General features: G+C 35.7%; 3 protein-coding genes across 3 annotated transcripts; 1 reads left to right on the forward strand and 2 right to left on the reverse strand.

Annotated features, from left to right (window-relative positions):
• Positions 1-3,102: 3,102 nt before the first annotated feature.
• LOC121742532 (sec-independent protein translocase protein TATA, chloroplastic-like) lies at positions 3,103-5,742 on the reverse strand. The gene is made up of 2 exons (XM_042135690.1): positions 5,336-5,742; positions 3,103-3,341 (listed from the first exon to the last, which is right to left on the reverse strand). Exons 1-2 carry the CDS (start codon positions 5,639-5,641, stop codon positions 3,234-3,236), a joined length of 414 nt encoding a protein of 137 aa, XP_041991624.1. The 5' UTR covers positions 5,642-5,742; the 3' UTR covers positions 3,103-3,233.
• A 7,888-nt stretch (positions 5,743-13,630) lies between these two features.
• Positions 13,631-15,858, forward strand: LOC121742082 (auxin-responsive protein IAA16-like). The gene is made up of 5 exons (XM_042135114.1): positions 13,631-13,938; positions 14,758-14,975; positions 15,202-15,328; positions 15,439-15,500; positions 15,673-15,858. The coding sequence occupies exons 1-5, from the start codon at positions 13,748-13,750 to the stop codon at positions 15,708-15,710; spliced, it is 636 nt and encodes a 211-aa protein (XP_041991048.1). The 5' UTR covers positions 13,631-13,747; the 3' UTR covers positions 15,711-15,858.
• An 88-nt stretch (positions 15,859-15,946) lies between these two features.
• On the reverse strand, positions 15,947-19,103 carry LOC121742081 (2-methoxy-6-polyprenyl-1,4-benzoquinol methylase, mitochondrial-like). The gene is made up of 8 exons (XM_042135113.1): positions 18,959-19,103; positions 18,663-18,789; positions 18,509-18,570; positions 17,609-17,767; positions 17,334-17,478; positions 17,138-17,209; positions 16,562-16,670; positions 15,947-16,263 (listed from the first exon to the last, which is right to left on the reverse strand). The coding sequence occupies exons 1-8, from the start codon at positions 19,041-19,043 to the stop codon at positions 16,162-16,164; spliced, it is 861 nt and encodes a 286-aa protein (XP_041991047.1). The 5' UTR covers positions 19,044-19,103; the 3' UTR covers positions 15,947-16,161.
• Between the last annotated feature and the right edge of the window lie 2,819 nt (positions 19,104-21,922).

Consider the following 21,922-nt stretch of genomic DNA (forward strand, 5'->3'; position numbering starts at 1 on the left):
AATAATAATATTAAAATTAAAAAAGTACATTAATTAAAAAAACACAACTAAGAATGAGTTTGTCCCACATTGAAAGTGGAACATAAAACATTCAAGGATGTCTCTATAAAAGAGAAACAATCAAGAATGAGTTTGTCCCACATTGAAAGTGGAACATAAAACATTCAAGGATGTCTCTATAAAAGAGAAACAACCAAGAATGAGTTTGTCCCACATTGAAAGTGGAACATAAAACATTCAAGGATGTCTCTATAAAAGAGAAACAACCAAGAATGAGTTTGTCCCACATCGAAAGTGGAACATAAAACCTTCAAAGATGTCTCTATAAAAGAGAAACAACCAAGAATGAGTTTGTCCCACATCGAAAGTGGAACTTAAAACCTTCAAGGATGTCTCTATAAAATAAAAACAACCAAGAATGAGTTTGTCCCACATCGAAATTGGAACATAAAACCTTCAAAGATGTCTCTATAAAAGAGAAACAACCAAGAATGAGTTTGTCCCACATCGAAAGTGAAACTTAAAACCTTCAAGGATGTCTCTATAAAAGAGAAACAACCTAGAATGAGTTTGTCCCACATCGAAAGTGGAACATAAAACATTCAAGGATGTCTCTATAAAAGAGAAACAACCAAGAATGAGTTTGTCCCACAAAAAAAACATTAAATAAAAAAAATTAAAATCGGTTGGCCGATTGCTCGTCGATCGGGAGCCTACAATGGCGGCCAGCCGATCGGCGAGCGCATCGGCCAGCGCCTGAGAATCGGCGTGGGCACGCCGATTTTTTCGCCGATTTAGCGCTCGCCGCTTGCAATGGTTCGGCGAGCGGACCGGCGTGCGCCGGAAATCAGCTAGCCGGCCCGCTCACCGCCATTGGAGATGCTCTAAGGTAAGGAAACATGCGGACTGACACTGCAACCTTTCACGTTACGTAGTCAAAGCCTATCTAGGTTGTGAAATTATATTTCTCTTCTACAAAGATCCAACTGCGTCACCTTCTGTGAACATCGTTCACGACCAGTCTACTATGCAGAAGAATTAGACTTATTTGTTTCTTATACATTTAAATGTTGGAGAAACATCTTATAAATGCACAAGCAAACATCAATGCGATAAAATTACTTCTTCTCGCCTTGGGTTAAAAGTGGATTGTAGAGTTTATTATATACAAGTAATTCTATCCGTGCAACATGCTCGAAATATGCTTTTCAGTATATCAATCCTATCAGCGCCTGACAGAAAAACTCAATGGGGATATTTATCCCCTATGGGCGAAACTAATGAGACGGGCCATCAGTGGGAAAGGCCTGGCATCTCACATAACAGGAGTTATAGATCCTCCCCCACCGACCGACCAAAACTACAATCGATGGCAGCAACGAGATGATTGTTGCTTCAACTAGATTGATTATAAACAACATCGACGTCAGTCTCGTCAATGAGGTCTCCCAATACGAAACGACCTACGACTTATGGGAAAGTCTGGCCGCAATGTACAGAAGCGGCGCTAATCAATTCCAAATTTCAGACCTGCACAAACAAGCTTACAGTTTAAGACAAGGAAATCTATCATTGAAGAGTCTATGGCAAAAGCTTCAAGATTTATGGATCTCAATTGACACCCGGGATCCAAGCCCAATGGACACTCCATCCAGCATCGAAAAGTACAATTAAAATACACAGATACGCAGATTGTACCAGTTCATATGGGCACTAGATGATCGATATGATTAATCAAGAGAGAGATCCTAAATATGGATCCAATACCAACGGCAAGGAAGGCTTATAGACTGATCAGACGGGAGTCCATAAATGAGAAATTGTTGAATCCAGAACCTAAGGAGTCCAGAATCGCAGTATAGGTTTCGTCGTGTTCGACGAGAAACCCTAGTTACCGAAAGGAGAAAGACAAGAGAAATTGGTATGCAACCTAAGGAGGGAAAAAGCATACCAAAGATACATGTTTTCACATTCACGGGTTCCCAGAGTGGTGGGAGGAGATGAAGAAGGCTAGGCAGGCCCGAAATGCAGATCGGAACAATGGAAGCGGAAGAGCTTCAGCAGCCGTTGTCATTGACCGCGCCACCTACACCGAAAAACCGGCGGACGACAGCGGCGGTAGCGGCGAGTGCCTAACCGAGGAGAAACCAACCATCGCGCATCCGTCTCCGTAGCGAGAACATGGTCAGAAGGTACATTATTATCGGTTAGAAACACCACCGACGGTGGTAGAGGCGAAGAGAGGACGGAGGGAGAGGCTAGGGTTCCCACAGGCAGAGGGGATACAGAGGCAGCTAGGGTTCCCAAAATTAGGGGTGAAAAACCCTTAAATACTCCCAACATTTCAAAATCCCAAACCCACCCCACTAAAATCCCGAAATCCCAAACCCTACCCCGAATCCCAGCCTACTCCCATAATCCACCCCACATCTTTAAGACTTTACCTACATTTTCTTCTTCTCTCTTACTTTACCAAATTTTTCATTAAAACCTATGTCGTCCATAAATGAAACTATTTTTTGTTGATGGAGAGAGTATTATCTTTTTTAAAGTAGCAATCATCTAAAAGCATTTGGTTATTAACTAGACATATACATACAATATAAACATCACTTTTGTTATAAAGTTTCACTATTAATTATAATCATTTTAGAAATGGGATGTGACTATTATAATCTAAAATGATTATAATAACATACAGAAAAATATTCAATTTGTTGGCCGTCGGGGGCATAAACCTTGCTAGTTTCGTCCGTGCATATGATGGATATTGATTCTTAATACATTCGTATTTAGAAATAGAATCTCATTTGATCATATCACTATTCTACCATTTCAAAAACTATGTAGATTTGTGCCTAATGCCAATGGAATAGGTTTTATGCGATATTTGTATTGCTGATATTCCTAATTCACAACTAATTTTAAATTTGCGACCAAATTTAACATTTGAAGTAGATTAACCGTGAACATATCAATGTTTCTTTGCGAGTTGTGAAAAATAAGCCTAATTTTCCAAGGCAATGTTGTGCATAACTTTATTTCATCATTCAGGAAAGGGGAAAATGTAAATAAAAGGGGCTGAATACTTGCAAAGTTAAATAAAATCCAACAGGACTAAAAACCTTTATTAATCTGAATCCAAAACATGACTATAGTTCATGTCAGAAATGAAGCTGCTATAGCAAATTTCCACTACATCAAAACTGAGCAACCCCTTTTGTGCTGGAAACTTAAGCTTCTTGCTGCTGCCCTTCCTTGGCTGTCTCGATATTCTCGCCGGAAGCTTCTGCTGAATCCTCGACATCCTTCCTTATTTCGGTCTCAAACTCCTTGGCCGCCTACAGTTCAAATGTGTCAACACCAAACTTGTAGTACTTCACCAATATTTATCATGATCGTGACACATTGATTCTTAATCAAATAACTCTTGTCAAGGCTTCACGTAGTTAAGCAACACTTACTAATCAACGAGGGGTGAGTTTGAGAAGCACAAAAGAAAAGGTATCACGACAAAATCAGTATTACATCGAATGTTCATTAGCATTTCAGTTGGGTAGTAATGCAAGGACATGATTATAGGACCTAGTATATTTTATAAGCAGACAACAAAGGATTACGTATCGTCCACCACAAATCAATTAAGCATGTATCCAAATAGGTAAGGAAGAAATATGTGATTGCTGTTTACTATTTATGCTGATTTTGGAACTAAGGCCCCAGAGCAGCTCCAAAAATCACAAGAAAGACTTGAGAAACTAGCTGAAAATACTATAGATTTAAGAATTAACAAAAGTTATCTTGGCATATCTTTAGACTTAAACACAATAATTTTATTTCAGATTTACATATATGTACGAAATAATGATGTGTAGTTATTCCTTTCTGAAAGTATTACAGATACAGGAGGCAAAGATATAAGAGCTATAAATGCCAAATCAGATTCTTTTATGTTCGAAGAAGATTAAATTGACATTTTAAACAACATACTAGGACTATTTAAGTAGTAGGTTTATCAAAAAAATATTATAATGAGTTATGACCACAAAGCTTAATGATAGAGAAACTATAGATAAAGCCCCCCCATTGTCGTTATCAGTAAACAGTTCATCTGAATGCGTTTGTAGAGAAGACACACTTGTCTAAAATCTCTGTTCATGGCTTTTACAGCATAGCATATCACTAGTTGACTGGTCTATAAGGTTAGCTTAAGCCTATGTCAAAGAATTAGGGATAGGTTTTGTTTTGTCTTCAAACTTCTTCAGTTTCCACTAAGCTATACACACTAAAAATACATTTTTTTTCATTGTATTACTATCTGCACTCAAAATTATGACGGGACGTGCTTGCCACTTAAATATTCTTCTGGCCTTAAAACCACAATCAGTAGCCCATGGTCCAATCCACCAGTTGAGGTTCATTTCAGGCTTCAGCAAATAGAAAAAAGAGAGTAGTTCTGCTACCACACATGTCTTAGCCATCTAAACATCTCAACTGTTTATTCCAAACATAGTAGGAACTGCTCAAACAATATATATTAACTGCACATTTCCAATGATTGATGGATATGGTGAAGCAACATAAAAATGCTAGACTTTGGTGAAAGGAAAATTTCGGTAAATATAATCCATCCTCGATATTCTAGAGTCTAACACACAGGCCTTTCAGCAATGAACTGTTTAATCACACCATTTATTTGTTTTACCTCTGTGTAGCTAAAAGAACTGTACATTAACAACACAAAGAGCTGCCAACTAGAGTCTAACACACAGGCCTTTCAGCAAGATATAAGTAAACTCCAAAATCAGATACGGCATATCTATTATAGCCTTTGATCTTTATTTCTAAGAATGATCGATGCAATTTGGTTCAATATTCATGAGTGTTGACTGGAATCTCTTAAGTAAACCCAGTGGCCTAACCAGAAAGGTGATATTAACAAAATTTAAAATGGCCTCCCTTTCCACTAATACTACTAATAATGCTAATGACACCAAGGTTTAATCTTAACAAACGCATAAACATATACTCCATCAAACAAGCGTGAACACAAATTATTGTAGCAGTAATATCCAAATCACTGACATATGATTCAGCTATTGCTTACCCTTTAAAATCTACCCTCACTTGCACCAATATTTGAACATATAAAGATCACATTTTTTAAAAAAATTTCTCATTGATTTAGTTTACTTTTCTGGGAAATATTGATTCTTAGCGTAAACTTCAACTACCCCATCTTCAAGAATCAGCAATCGGAAATAATAACAAGACATGAATTGAAAAATAAAATAATTATATTATTAATGAGAAGATGAAATGGAGAAGGTAAGACCTGCTGAAAGCTCTTGACAGTCTTGCCAATGCTGCGGCCCACTTCGGGCAGAGCTTTGGGGCCGAAAACGAGGGCGGAGACGCCGACAATCACGACGATCTCAGGCACTCCAAGCCCGAATATGCAGTTACAGGAGAATCCCCGTTTCTGAGCTCTCCTGGGCCGATCCACAGCGAGCGCGAGGCCTGCCCGGTTTTTGACATTGGAGCTGAAGAATAGTGAAGTGGAGGAGGAGAGAGAGGTGAGTTTTGTGGATGGGTTTGAGCTGAGTGGCACTGCTAAGGTGGAAGATGATGCGGCGGCCATTGCAATTGGAGGAAGAGAGCTTAATTTGGCTCGTGTTTTGTGTGCTTTGGGAAAAGGCTATCAAGACTTTTTGGCGGAACAAACAGTCAAACAAGAACTTCCCATTTTTCATCTTTTTAAATTATGAATTTAAGTCATTACAAATTCCAATGGATTATCGATTGTCGATACGAGCCGGATCTTCTTTTGTGTGTATCAGTTTCTCCTTCAATTTTTATAATACACGATTAAGAGCATCCACAACGCGTTTTTCCCCCGGCTCCCATTCCGTTCAAGAGAAACGAAACCGCGAAGAAACGCGTTGCAGCTGTCGTTCCGTCGCCAGCCCGTTCACAACCCATCCCGCGACCAGCCGTTATGCGACGCGGCACGAGACGTCTCGCCACGTCACCTTGCATTTTTCCACCGGCTCGCGTTCCGTTCCGGAGAAACGAAACCGCAGAGAAACGCGTTGCAGCCGCCGTTCCGTCGCCAACCCGTTCACAACCCATCCCGCGGCCCGCCATTATGCGACGCGGCACGAGACGTCTCACCACGTGCCTAGGCGACGTGGCGAGCTCCCAGGCCATGCGTGACGCCCACTCGCCTGCCCGCGAGTGGGCGTCGTCACGATGACGCAATAAATATTTTTTTAAAAAAAATTCGAATTTTTTTTTAAAAAAATAAAAAATTACCGTTTATAGTCGTTTTGCAATTTTTTTATTTCTTTACTCTATAAATACTCCTAATTCATACTCATTTCACTCACAAACACACATTTATTCCTCTCAAATCCTCTCTATTTCCACCCCAATTTTCATCTCAAATCAACTCTGTTATTCTTCTCCCCAATTTAATCAATCTAATGAAGTGTGTTTTTTTTATTTAATGAAGTGTGTTTTTTTTTTAATTTAATTTGGTTGGAAATAAAATTAAAAAATGAAATTGAATGAATAGTAATTTAAAGAACGGTTAAGAAACGGAGGGTTGCAGGTTCTGTTCCTTAGTTAAGAAATGGAGTTGAAAAGTACAATGGGGCCCACAAATAGTAGTTTAAGGAACGGTTAAGGAACGGTATAGCAACAACGTTGTGGATGGCCTAATAGCTTTGTTGTAAAGTAAATGTTGGAATTATGTGTAAACCGTAATTATCGTAACAAAAAATTGAAAATATTGAACTTTTGGTACAATATACTAATATCTTACCTTAAGATTTTAATACAATAATGGTATAAATTTTCATATACCACTATTTTTAGATATATCGACTAACATTGGCGAACATAGAAATTTATTTTGGCAGGGGCTCCACAGTAAACTTCATTCATTCAGATTTTAAGTCTCGTCCTGTAAATGGAAAAAGTAAATATAGTATGTGTTTTACTTTTATATATTAAGTTTATAATGAAATATGAATCTAGTGATTTAGAAAAGTGAAGGATTCACTTATCCAAAAAAAGTGAATCGGGCTTTAAGTTGCAGACGTATTAAAAAGACAAAATGTGATATATTTCTCAAGCGGCATGAGTATTTTATCTAAATAATAGTTGCATTGAACCTACAAGATAAAAATCAAATAGGCAAACATCAATTTTAATAAATCACTAATTTTACACTCATTCCTTCCTATTTTAAGTGAAACATTTGTATTTGGTACAAGATTTTATATACTATAAGAATTAAGGTAGAAAAAATTAATATAGAAATAATGATGTTACCATGTAATAATGTGTCAATTAGACTTTGATGATGAGTATAAATTTAAACGACGAACTCTAATTTTTATTGTGAATTTTTTATAATAAAATAAATATAAAGAATTGTTAAAAACCAATTTTTTATATAATAGAGTTGAAAGAAAAATATACAATTAAAGTGAACCGTCAAAAATTTGTTGTGTTAAAATAATGAAGAAATGGTTTTTTAAGCACGTTCATTTCCAATTTCTTATACTAATAAATTAAAATACTAGTAGTATTTCTAACAAAAATATTGTCACATTAATACAAAATTAGTACATGAGTATAAATTTTAAATATACTGTGTCTATTTAACTTTAAAATGTTCATACACGTCATATTTTAAAGGAATATTTTAAAGAAGCTAAATATAGAGCATTTATGAGCTTACAACTATTTATAATAATAATAATATTATTATTATTATTATTATTATATTCTTACTTAACTTTTTAGACGTCTTCTTCAGGAAAGTTACGGCAGCCATTTTTATCTTCTGCAACTTTCGATTTTCCAATTTTTTCAGCCCCTTCTGTTCATTAACATTCGACAATTTATTCTTTTGTGGTAAAATTTTAGGAAGGGCTATTGATAAGTTTTGAATTTTTTTTTAAATTTTAGAAGAAGAAAAATATTAAAAAAAAAACCTTTGGGAAGGGCTTAAGCCCCTCACCCCTCCTTACTGTGTCCGCCACTGCCAACTAATATAACATTTTAATATACCGAGAAATATAATACTCCATGTATAAGATTTTCAGGATAAAGATAACTGAAAGTTGAAATAGTACGGTATAACAATATTTCGGAAAAGCTCCATACTGAAACATAGGTATATCGTGATCCGGTATAACAAAAATTTTGGTAAAATAACAGTATGATATTTTCTCTTAATTTGATATTTTCGACGGTATACAGTATGACATTTGCAGTACGTTATATCGTACATGCTCGCTCTAATTGTGCATGATCAATGTAATTTGATTGGATCATATGAATGACAAGTTTTAAATTGTAAAATTAAACGGTATTGAATCGGTCTACTTTTCGAGTAAACGACTGTGGTATGTTAACTTTCTCGAAATTGATTCGTGATAGGTAAGAAATATTTGGTTAATATATGCATTTTATGAAGTGATGAGATTCATTAATATGTTAATTAAAGCTAAATTAATAAATGAGAGCATCCGCATCGCTGTCTCGATGCGGGCTCGGTCTCGTCTCGGCGAGACGAGACAGCATCGAGACGGTGATGCGGGTACTTCGTCTCTTCCCGTCTCGTCCCGTATCTCTCCGCGGAGAGGAGGCTGGCGAGCTCCCGTGCGTCCGTGACGCCCACTCGTCGGCCCGCGAGTGGACGTCGTTTATATCCGTTGAAAAATATTTTTTTTTAATTCCGAAAAAAATTGAAAAAAAAATTCCCCCAAAAATACTAGCCGTTTTTTCCAATATTTTTATTTTTTTTTTCTATTTTTTTAAGCCCCCAATCACTTCTACAAATATCAAAATTTTGCAACCGTTAGACGATCACCGCATCACTTTCCATGATTATGCGGATTTCAATAAATTGTAATATTAGGATTTCAATTATGTATTTTTCGTATTTTCGGATGTTGTAATTTTCGTGGTTTTTAATGATTTTATGAATTATTAGTATTAATTTAATATTTCAATGAAATATTAATTGAATTGGTTGGAAATAAAAATAAAAAATGAAATTGAATGAATAATTAAGAGATGAGATAGTTAAGAGATGAAGGGTTGCTGATGTTGTTTCTTAGTTAAGGGATGGGTAAAATATGTAGTGGGGCCCATGAATAGTGAAAGGATGAGACGGTATTGAGACATGGATGTGGATGACTGAGTCTTCAATAATAAAAATATGTAAGTTGTTTTTTCAAAAAGTAGTTAGTGCTTAGACGATTACAGTACATAACTACACGTTTATAAGGCATCTTGTTTTGCTTCTAATATCATATGTTGATCCAGTGCATGATGAATGCGAAAAGGCTAAAGCATTCACCTATGTTACAGACTCAATTCCCACATTGGTTATGAGAATAATTGATGTGGGTACATAGACTAAATGTGCTCTATTTTCTAACATGCTAGTCTTTTGGGATGAGTTCTCCCGTTTGGTCTGTATCAATTGGTGCTTTCATTGAGAGCCCAAACGGCTCGGAGTGGTAGTCGGGCAACGAACTCGTCGTGACCAACGAGTGCGTTTGGGACCGCTCGGAGTGGTGACCCACGGAGTGGTGGCCGGGCAAAGAATCCGCCGTGACCAACGTGGCCGTGACCAACGAGAACTCGGAGTGGTGGCCTGGCAAAGAACCAGCCGTGACCAACGTGGTCGTGACCAACGAGGACGTTGGCCCTTAAAGAAGGGTCGAATGTTACGGACTCAATTCCCACATCGGTTGTGAGAACAACTAGGATGTTGGCCCTTAAAGGAGGGTCGAATGTTACGGACTCAATGTGAGAACAACTAGGACGTTGAATGTTACGGACTCAATTCCCAATGGTCGAATGTTACGGACTCAATTTCCATATCGGTTGTGAGAACAATTGATGTGTCATTATATAGACTAAATGAGCTCTCTCTCCTAACATACTAGTCTTTTGAGATGAGCTTTTCCGTTTGGTATGATGTATCAAGCTGCAACTGTTATTTCAACTGGGTATCTACATAAAATGAAGGAATATATTTTAGCCTGCCAAGCTGGAAAAAAGTGGTATTCTTTTGTAATGGACCGACCAAAGCCTACCAAAATTTTCAGAGGTAAACTCATTTTGTGCATACTGATATTATTGCTTACTATTTGCACACCTAGTAGTAGTGCAGTTTTATTAATATCGCTAGTGCACAAACAGCTCTATTGGACAGTAAGTGTTGAAAAATGGAATTGAAATGGGGAGATGTACATACTAAAATTAAAGAACGAGAATGGCTTAAGGAATACATTGTATTGGCTTGATGATTTTATTGAATGATATGAGACCCTTTATATAGGGATTAATTACAAAGTAAGTAAACATGGTAGAACTTGTGCTTCAAGTATTCTTGGGCACGTATTATGATTTGACTCTATTATATTTTCCTTTTCTAACATTAAGGAGTTCTTAGATTACTCCATTTCAACCCATACTTGATGCTCTAACTCAATTTTTTATGTCAAGCTCTCAATTTATGTTGAAGTAATTATTTCTTGAGTTGAGTTTCCTTGTAGTTGGTCATTTAATTGCTCATTCTACAATTCTAAGCCTGGATTGTGATGAATTTCACTTTGGAAAATGTTTAAATGTCCGGAGATTCTTTCTAGTAGTTGCTGGTATAAATAAATAAGCCTACTACCTAATGTTTCTTGAGCCGATGATGGATGATGAGGTAGAGACGAATGGAATTATGAAATTACTACTATTATAACTTATACATATGTGCGGCTGTTTGAAACAAATACCGGGCAATGACAGCCTTACAATTGCATCCACATGCTTAGAATATCCACGGTAGAGGCGCCGGAAGAAAGCCGCGGCGGGGTCGGGGCGGAGGCGGAGGCGCCGCGGCAGCCTATTGCGCCGCCACACCAGACGCTTCAGATTTATTTTTTATTTTTTTATTAATTTATTTCTATAAATACAACCTCTTCTCAATTATTTTTTCCATTCCAATTAATTTTAGTCTACTCCAATTAAAATATATCAAAATTGACAAAATAATGTGTTTGTGGCTGTCATTGTGGCTGAACAAGTTTTTGTGGCTGTGCTGACTAGACGGACAAGTTTTTATGGTTGTGAGACTAGGCAGACAAGTTTTTTGTGGCTGTTCCGTCTTATTATGGACACTCTTGGTGGCTTTCAAAATACACATTTGGAATTTGGATGTTTCGTTGAGTACGTTGATGCAACGCCGATAAAGTACGTGTGTTCTTAGACACCAATAGGTGACTGACACGTTGCCACTCATTTTAATTTTTGCTTTTTGATTTTTTTTCTTTCATTATCTATATACTCCATGTCCATACAAATTTAGCCCCTGAACTCGCCACTCATTTTAATTTATAGCACTAAGTTCACGTGATTTATTTCTTTTATTATTTATATAGTACATATTATCAGAACACATACAAGATCATTAAATGAAGAAAATTTAACTCAAAACACTGAATAATTCAATTTTATTGAATTAAAAGTTATAGGAGATCATAGAATTATGCTAAAAATTTTACAATCATCATTATATAATTGCACCAACTTTATTTATTTCATGGTTGATTTTTGTTCATTATTATCCGTATTTAAATTTTATTCGACTCACAATTTTAATGGATTAGTCATATTTCTCTTTCTTGTTTTTACCGTTAATTTATAGTAAGCTTGGAATCAAAGCTTCCATTTACAAGATCAAAGGAATAAATAGTGTTCATGCACCTCGAACCGCGATGCTTACAACTTACCGATAAAAACTTGTTGCCGATATTCAGCTCATGGTTGATAGATGACAGAGCTTCAAGATTGGTGGTTAAAACGGTTGGAGTTGGTTAGTGAAGCGGTTATTTGCGCAGTAGTGCAACAGATTAGAGATGCTGCTACTCATTGTTCATCTAAGTTTCATTCTTATCTGATATCTCAACTCTCACAAAACTTAAATAATTAAATATATAAGCTAATTAAAATTAACTAAAGGAGTAATAAATAAAGCAATAGATCGGACCGTTCAAACCAACTCATATTTGGAAACATTTATCTAAAAAATAGTAGTAGTATGGATAAGAACCAACGTTTGCTAATAAATGAAATAAAGTAGAATGAAATGAGATGACAAATTTGCAGTGTTGTGTGAGCTGTGTTGGGCCAATATGTTAATTCATACATTTTGTTGGGGTTGAATCAAGCATACACATCACATGATAATGGCGATGTCCTTTTCCACTTGTGTGTGTGGGTTCTGTGAATTGATTTTTTTCCTATTTTTCCTTTAATAATATGATTTCCCTGTTGTTCTACAGAAAAATACTTATCAACTTTATGCTTTCTAAAATTTGTAACTAGTTCAATTATGACTTTATGAGTGTGATCGCAATGGGTGCCGGCTGCGCCGTAATTCTTTTTTTAAAAAATTACATTTAGTTTATAGTATGCTTTCATAGATTTATTTACCTACTAAATAATTGACTTAATTCTTTTTGATTGATATGGTCTTTTATAACTTTAAAATCTTGTTTTTTTTCAAATCAAGGGTTGTTAAGTCGAAACGTTGTTATTTCACGTGAATTACAATTAAGGCTATATGATTTACACCAAATTCCAAATATAATGGCTTTTTAAAACCATGACATACCCAACTTACCGATTTGATAATCTTTCAATTACAAATAAGTTGTTGGAGGTCGAAATCTGAGTATATAAATTAGACTGATGAGCTAGGTTGGACTCGAGGTAATGAGCATTTCATTTTTGGCACATGAATAGTTATGACAAACCTTATTCAAACCTATTTATACGCCCACTTACTTGAAACTCCATTGATTGTTGCTATGTGTTGCTCCACTCGAACTGCGAGTTTTAACCGTTGACACGGGCCACACGGCTGAGCGGTTACCAAATGGGCATTGTAGCAACTGTGGTTATAGTGATCTGTGCGATTTTAGGGTTTCATGTGGTTCTTGAATTGTAACCTTTTTTCCATTGAGATATAAATAAAACAATTGTTAAAAAATGTATAATCTTGGCAGAAAATAAAACAGTATACAAAATGTGTAGTAACATAAATATTGAAGCATAGAAATATAAATAAAAGAATTTTTTTTTGCTCCAACCCATTATATTATACTACTACTACTAAAATAAAAACATTTTATATACTCCTCCTAGAAAGCCGACCTAACACACGCCTGTTGCTTAATTGTGAGCACATTGGCCAAAAACAACTGAAAATATGTTGGACCTATAATTTAATACTACAAAAATGTTAAAATAAATAGAGATCGTAACCAATAGTCTGAAAAAGAAAAGAATCTTTGCAAGTTGGCAACTTTATAGTATTTGTATAAACAAAAGCAGGATTATGATTATCTGTCTGTTGATGAAATACCAACTCCTCCATATCTCCTCTGGTCTGTTGGATTCAATACAATTATAGTTCAATTTGCGTCATTAATGACGTCATTATTTCTCCGACAATGCCCTCCAATCACATCCCTCCACGCGGCCACATCTTATCCCTCCAAATTATGTTAATGAAATAAAAGCACTAAATAATTACCCCATATTTCTTATATCCACCACTTCTTCCATAATATTCATTTCATCAAACAAAGAAAGCTAGAGTTGTACAAGTAGAGTAAAGTTTGTATTATAACATCAGCATCTGCTAAAGAAATTTGCACTAATGGGGACGAAGCATGACGAGAATCGGCTCGAGTACGAGGAGACAGAGCTGAGGCTGGGGCTACCCGGTGGGTCTTTGAAGAGAGAGTTTTCTCAAACTATTGATTTGAAGCTCAATTTGAATGCATCCATGGCTTCTTCATCATCTCCTCATCACCAACAAGAAAAGATCACTGCAAAGCCACCTGCTAAGTGAGTTAATTAGTTGCTCTCATTTTTCATCTTTTCTGTTTTTTTAGTTAGTTTGTTCTTTTTTTTCTCAGTTTAATCATTACTACATTATGAGCATAGTGATTGGCATATTATACATATGTGTGAAATGAAGTTCGACTTTTGCAATTGATGTTGATCTTGGCTACTTGATGCCACTTCAATTGATAAAAAAAATATTGTTATATCTGTAATATTCTTATTTATTTTAATTTTTGTGGATGATTTAGTAATTTACATACAACACATTTAGCTGTTATCTGTTTTTTATGACATAAATTGTTAGTTTTTGTGTGTAGTGCACACATGCAAATATTGTAAAAGAGGTATAAGTTTAAATGGAAGAAAGAGAGTGAAAATAGAGAATCGAATCAGTCAAAAATTTCCATCATAAAAATACTCCATAACTTAATATTTCAAATAATAGAGAAATAAAATAATGAGGGAAATTGAAAAGATGTGGGTTTGATTAAAGTGGGACACGTGAATGTGGGAAGATAATAGGCGAGGACATGTTTGGTTGTCTGTCAAACTCCAATAACCAAACAAAACATTTGGAATCTTTCTTTATTTCCTTTGGCCCAATATTTGAATGAAAGCGACAACCATTTTCGACACAACATGCACCCAATTTTATGTTCGCTTTTATTTGAACACTATTCTATACTTTCTTGTTTTGTACTGTAGTAACACTTAATTACGAAATAATATTTTCGTTGTTAGGCAAATATGATAGCGATATTTTTTCGTAGTCTTGGAATTTAAATAGATGGACTAATTAAGTTGGTTTGAATATTTTAGGGCCCAAGTAGTTGGTTGGCCACCAGTTAGATCCTTCAGAAAGAACACCCTTGCCGTCCAAAAGGACGGTTGCGGCGGCGAAAGTGGCACTGCGGCGGCGTTTATCAAAGTCAGCCTAGATGGGGCACCGTACCTCCGGAAAGTGGACTTGAAAATGTACAATAGCTACCAACAACTTTCTGAAGCTCTCGGGAAAATGTTCACCTCTTCTACAATCGGTAATTACTAGTTATACAAATTTTAATTCAAATTGATAAAGTAAAAGACAAAAGGAACTATTTTGCTAGACAGTCCAAAACGAATAAAACGTATGAAGTATAACTATTTTTTTGTAAATGGAGGTAGTAACTTTTTTAAAAATGAACATTATAATCATAGTAACATCATTATAATAAGATGCATCGATCTATATTACATTCAAATAATTTATTGTGAATGATGCAGGCGATTGTGGGGTGAAGGAGTTGATGAGTGAGAGCAAATTGATTGACCTTTTGAATGGGTCTGACTATGTGCCAACTTATCAAGATAAAGATGGAGACTGGATGCTTGTTGGAGATGTTCCATGGGGGTAACTACATCCTATTTTTCAACTCAAACTTCCAATAAATTTCATTATCCTGCATTTATTTTTTATATTAATAGTAATATTTATGTGTTACCTTTTTTAAAAAAAACCAGGATGTTCGTTGGTTCATGCAAACGTCTCAGGATAATGAAGAGTTCGGAGGCCATTGGACTTGGTATTGTTCGATTCGATTGTCTGTTTACGGAAAAAAGTAAAGAGTTTAAGGGGTGTTATCTTATTTTGGACTAGTGTTAATCAAACACAAACTAGATCTATGCAAGTTTAATAACATTTCTCCTTTTTTTTCTTCTTAATATAATGATAGTGTTTTTTTATCTTAACTGCAGCACCCAGAGCAGTGGAGAAGTGCAAGAACAGAGCATGAAAAGGCTTCTGCTTATATTTTCATTTGTGTAATTTTGTTGTGAGTGAGTATATAAATAGTGGATAATGTTCCAGCAGTTAAAATGTACTACTCAGTTATAAGGTTGTCATTATTAATATTACTATCATCTTAGTTTTGATTCGTGAAACTTGTTGATATGATTAGCATATAACTGAATCAGCAACTCACTTTCAAAGATACTAGTTCCTCCACTACCTCAACTCAACAAGATCATATCAATCGAAAAAAAGGCAATAATTCTAATTTCATATTTATTGGTATTGTTTAACTATTTGAAACACAAGTCGTTTCTGAACTAGGTTTAAGACTTTCCTCCCTAGATTCACAGTCCCGTTTTAGTTTCTGCACAACTTTCGCGAGCTATTCTATTTCATCAGACGGCCAAAACAGGAGTAATCAATACGATACACAGACAGAAAATGCACAAATCCTAAAACTTGAGCCCTGAATGAATGGCAATGACGCCTCCCACAAGGTTTTCATATTCAACCTTTTGAAAACCAGCTTCTGCAATCATCGTCGCAAATTTCTCCTGCAGTTGCAAACAATAACATGATTCATACACCACGTCAACAGGAAAGGATTGATGATCCTTGGCCCAGCAACAAAATAAAAAAATGATATAGTAGTATATTTTTCTTAACCAATGCGGGCATGGAGATCACCGAAAGAATAAAAAAAATTATCATACAAAAAAGACTTTGATTTGATCACAAAATCACGAGCTTGATGTGTTCTACTTATTATCAATGAGACTAAATTTATGGATCTAGAATAAGAAAGTGGATCTGAAGAAATTTGGCAGGTTTTATGAATCCGTGAAAGTGTACCTGTTTGGGGAAGCGGCGGATACTCTCTACCAGATACTGATAAGATTCACGATCACCTGCAACCAGCTCTCCTACTTTCGGGATGACTGAAAATGAATAATAATCATACCTGAAAGATAAACATTAATCAGTAACTATCAGAGGATATATAACAGGGAGCCAGAAACTTGCATAAGCTGTAAAACAGTGAATCTTTAACTAAAATGCAGTGATTTTAGATATGTAAGAAAGAGTCATCTAATTCAGTTTCTTTGACCAATAAATTCACCATAAGACTAGTGATTAGCAAAAAGAAATGCCATACATAGGACAATAATACATTGCATGCCAAAAACAATGTCAAGATAAAATCCCATTGAGCCATCTATTACTTACAGAAGCATGTACCGTCAAAAGGAATGCACTAATCAAAAGACAGCAACAAGAGTTTGATATAACTGGGTATGAGAGATGAGAGTTTGGCTCCACATACAAAAGTAATTATGTGGTAATAATAATGACACTGACAATGCTACATAACATATGCACAGTTTGAGCAGAATAGAGGTTGTATTAATATATATTGGTAACGCTTACAAATCTTTGAAAATTGGAAGTTCCACATGGCTGAGTTCTAGACAAAGAAATCTCCCTCCTGGTTTAAGCACCCTTCGAAATACAATAAGCACAAGTTAGAATATCCAAACTAGAATCTAAATGAACCAAAAAAAAGGAACTTAGGAACTCAAAATAGAAAGAAGAAAAAAAAAGGAACTGAAAATCAGAGGGTTACCTGTAAGCTTCTGCAAGAGCTTTTTCTATATGTGTTACATTCCTTATTCCGAATGCAATTGTATAACCATCCATTGAAGCATCACTAAATGTTAATTTTTCCGCATCTCCTTCAACCCAAATGAGAGATTTACTGTCTCCCAACCCTGACAGTGATACAGGGAACACTCCATTAAGAAAATGAATCAGACTTGATATATAGAGACACATTATGTGATCAATATGAGATTTCATTTTGCATAAGTGGCATACAGAAAATAAAAAGTATTGCCTTACCTCTCTCCTGGGCCCTCTTTCTGCCAACACGTAACATATTGGGGTTAATATCACAGACAAAAATTTGCGTTTCTTCAAGTAGATTATCATCATGAATATCTCCTACAGCTCTACGTGCAACACCATGGATACTGTCTAAGATTCTGAAAGCAACATCCCCTGTAAAATTAGAGAGTCTCCTTACCCAAGCAGCTAATATGACACCAAACAGGTCTAACTATCAAAAGAATAAAATGTCATGAAACTGTCTTCCACTTCATAAAAATGAAAGCAGAAACGAAAGCGAGAAAGCATATCAATTCATAAGGTGAAGAGTTTTATAGCAGATAAGTGGCATTGACTATAGATACGACTAGCTCCAAATTTTACGCAACATGAACAAAATGGCTCCAAAGTCTGCATTGGTATCCCTTGCTCTGAGTGCACTGCAAACATGATCTACATAAACATATATGTATATGTTGATAGGTAATTGTTCTGCTTCTTTATACAGCTTATCCATACGAATGAAAACTTCATTATCAAAAAAGTCTACCATCTAGGGATCAGAATCAGGGGTTCTTGCTTGTTATAGTCCTTTTATAGTGCCTCGAAGAAACCAGAACAGACAATAAGAACTTTTTTAACGTATGAATGTGCAAGATTTGGCAGAAAAATCCGTCAATCGGAATGGCACTATTATGTGATTTTCAAGATTAGATTCTGAAATGATAGGAAAGTGGAAATGCATTAATGCAAATGAATGATCTTATCAACAATAACAGTGTGATGTATTTTTTGAGAAAGCATATGCATCAAATATTTTCAGCTTCATAGTGTTGGCACACACATGTTTCGAATGGAATTTCATAAAGTGGACTCTTTATACTCATCAAACTTATCTCCATACTTATAAATCACCTGTTCCACCAGCCACATCAAGATGCTTCATTCCCGGAAATGGATTCAACCTGGAAACCAACCTGCAAAGTAACCACATTAAAGTAAGAAATACATATGAAGATCAGCTCATGATCCAATAATCAAATCAAGAAATACAACAGCCACAACCAACCTTTCCTTCCACAATCTATGCAGCCCACCACTCATTAAATCATTCATGACATCATAACTCGATGCTACACTTGTGAAAACATTGCCGACCATCTGACTCTTGTCCTCCTCCCTAACTTCCTTGAAACCTAAAGCAAAAGGGGAAAAGCAGACTCAAAAATATTATACAGTATTACACATAGCTGCATGTTTAATCAGATTATACTCACATCGCAATAGAACAGCACAACAATCTCTAAATCATACTAATATTTGGCAAGGGGGGGGTAAAAAAGTAAAGGGGAAATGAGGGCTGACCGAAACTAGTAGCATGAGAGTGCAAATGCGAGCACAAACGCGAATGATTCCTCCTCAAACCCCGGTAAATCGATCGCATTGACATAACTACAGTGATAAGCGGCGATTGCTCAATTGAATTCCAAAATGTTGGCTAAATACATTCTCATAGAAAGTTGTACTACTATTTCACATTTCTTCAGCAAATTTTACTTCTCGTTGTTTGCAAACCGGGCGGCTATAGAGAAGTGGGCTCAATCCAGCCCATTTGCATAGCGGGCTGAGCATACAAAACTTTTGTTTATTTTCATTTTTATTTTGAAGGATGGGTATGCCGTATGCACATGAACTAAATAATATATCTCCAATATACGAACTTTTAATTTCGGCAATTACCTAGCATGTTTAATGGATTTAACTGTATGTATTAGTACAAAATTAATACTCTCTGCACGAGAATTTATACCGTTTTTGTTTCTTAACTTGAGTGGAGAGTGATAATTTATGTTTCTATTATGATATCACACAATGCCAAGCTTATTCACATAACATATACTCCCTCCGTCCGGGAATAAATACCCTATTTTGAACTGATTTAAATTTTAAAAATTGTTCGACTTTATTAAAGAAATTGAGAAAAAAAAAGTGAATGGAAGATTGTTCGGACTTTTATACTACTAGATCAGTCCCACGCGATGCCCTGTTGATGACATTTTTATTAATTGAATGAGTAAACTGAATTAATAATGCTGAATTTTAGTATTATTATATAGTATAATTGATTTTTATTTCATGAAAACAAAGTGACGTCGCTTCATATGTATAACCAATTACCATTATTAATGAGATAATTTTAGTATTGTTATGTAAAATCTGAATTAATTTATGTTGTTTGAAACAAAATCGCATTCTTTTCATATTGTTATATAGTACTATTTGACTTGATTTATGTTGTTTCAGTTTTGTCGACATCCAATACTTGATGGAGAAACAAGCATTTACATATCATTGCTCCATCGCAGTTGGCAAATGCGCCTATTAATATCTCGAATCAGTCGGCACTGGCCTGGATCCTAGGTGCCCAGACCAGTAAACACTCTTAATCTTTCAGTATATAAATTGTTGAGCATTTAGAGCATCCACAACCGTGCTCTTGCCAGCGGCACGGTTGTAGGTCCGGCCCCACTTTTTCTGTCTGTTCTCTGGCAAGAGCACAACACCCATAGCTGTGCTCTTCCGCAAATAAGAGCACAATTCAATTTAAAATTCAATTAAACAAAAACATTTCCATAATATGAAAATTCATTAAAAAACCGAAATAACATTACAAATTACAAATAAATTTAAAAAGACATAATTAAAAGCCTAAAAATTAAAAATTACATAATTAAAATCCTAAAAATTAAAAATTACATAATTAAAATCCTAAAATTAAAAAAACCACTATGTGTTGCCGAATTTCGCCCACATGTGTTTGATTAGGTCTTCTTGTAGCTCAATGTGGGTTCGGGTATCGCGCATTGTGTGCCTTGTCTGAATGAGAGATGATTTGAAGTGATAAATGGATGATGAATGTGTGTATTTATAGATGATTTTGGGGGAAAAAATAAAAAAAAAATCAGAAAAACGGGCAAAAAAACAGCCATATTTTTTAGATTTGGAAAATATTTTTTTTATATTTTTTATCATTTTTAAAAATTAAATACCGAATTTTTAATAAAAAAAATATTTCAAAGGCAACGGGCATTCCGTTGCCCAATCGCGTGCCGCCACGTCGCCTGCTCGCTGGCACGGACGTGCTATTCACAGCGAGCAGCGCCGTGCCAGCGGCGCGAGCGCAGTGGCGGTGGAGCTTGTCCGTGCCAGCGGCACGGACGGACGGACGCCGTCCGTCCACCGCTGCGCATGCTCTTATTACTAGTATTAGACGTACTACTCTTTGTAATATGGTAAGCATGATGAATTAGCCAATACCACTATTGCAACTCTTCTCAATGTATCCGATATATCCCTCCAACTCCAACAACAGGCTCACTCTAAACATAAATTCCATAGACTTTTCCTGAATATGAGAATGGGACTAGAGCAAGACACAGCACATATGTCAATGGAGCAAAAACTAAACCGCATTAGGTTAGAAACAGCACAGCACAACACACATATTTTCTATGGTTCCATGCATTTTGTGATCTCCTTTGATCTATACATTTAAGTCCCAGGTCATGCTATCCTGTTGTTTTCATACTGTGAAAATCCACCACAAAAGATCGAAGCAAACGAAACGCTGTATTTTTCTTTCCATACTTCTAACTCAACTTCTCTTTTTCAACACAAAAGGTAGTGGTATCTGTTGCAACTTAAAGGAGTGAGGATTTCATATCACTCAAGAGGTAGATTCGATAATTCTAGTAATAGAGATAAAATACTCAATCTCAGTAATGTATAATACTATCAAACATGAAAACAAAATGCCTCCTAACAATGTCTAACATTCCCCCCCGACTCACCGAATCAAGCAGGAGACGAAACTCAGGCCACAAATCATCATCATTTCTGAATATGAAGTCTGTGGCAATCCAGTTCCACTGCAAACAAAAGATCTAGTACAATCTAATCCATAAGCTGCAGATAGAAGAATAATCTCCCAATATCCATTAGGATTTCAAAGCTGCACACTCCAAATCACTAATAATTTCAATCTTAACATTGTCTAGAAGCCCAATTCATTAATCTTGATAAGATCAACAACAGATTCTAGCACTTGTAATTAGAATATAATAATAATCTCAATAAATAATACAGTAAGCGTTTCTATCAGCTAAACAAGAAGAAATCTTCACCTCTCAATCTCCATTCCTCAACACGAAAAATTCAAGAGACACCGAGATCAGATCTCGGAACCCATGAGTGCAAAACCGAATCTTGAACCGAAACCGAGAATTCCTTCATCATCATCTTCTTCTTCTTCTGGTTGCTGTTACAAAC

Source organism: Salvia splendens, chromosome 7 (genome assembly GCF_004379255.2).
Source record: "Salvia splendens isolate huo1 chromosome 7, SspV2, whole genome shotgun sequence".
Classification (NCBI taxonomy): domain Eukaryota; kingdom Viridiplantae; phylum Streptophyta; class Magnoliopsida; order Lamiales; family Lamiaceae; genus Salvia; species Salvia splendens.

Coding starts and splice junctions, on each gene's coding strand:
- LOC121742532 (XM_042135690.1), bottom strand. CDS start 5,641: ATGGCCGCCGCATCATCTTCCACCTTAGCAGTGCCACTCAGCTCAAAC. Junction 3,342..5,335: donor CTGTCAAGAGCTTTCAGCAG/GTCTTACCTTCT, acceptor TTTGAACTGTAG/GCGGCCAAGGAGTTTGAGAC.
- LOC121742082 (XM_042135114.1), top strand. CDS start 13,748: ATGGGGACGAAGCATGACGAGAATCGGCTCGAGTACGAGGAGACAGAG. Junction 13,939..14,757: donor ACTGCAAAGCCACCTGCTAA/GTGAGTTAATTA, acceptor TGAATATTTTAG/GGCCCAAGTAGTTGGTTGGC. Junction 15,501..15,672: donor TTCGGAGGCCATTGGACTTG/GTATTGTTCGAT, acceptor TCTTAACTGCAG/CACCCAGAGCAGTGGAGAAG.
- LOC121742081 (XM_042135113.1), bottom strand. CDS start 19,043: ATGTCAATGCGATCGATTTACCGGGGTTTGAGGAGGAATCATTCGCGT. Junction 18,790..18,958: donor CTCTCATGCTACTAGTTTCG/GTCAGCCCTCAT, acceptor CTTTTGCTTTAG/GTTTCAAGGAAGTTAGGGAG. Junction 18,571..18,662: donor CATAGATTGTGGAAGGAAAG/GTTGGTTGTGGC, acceptor GTTACTTTGCAG/GTTGGTTTCCAGGTTGAATC.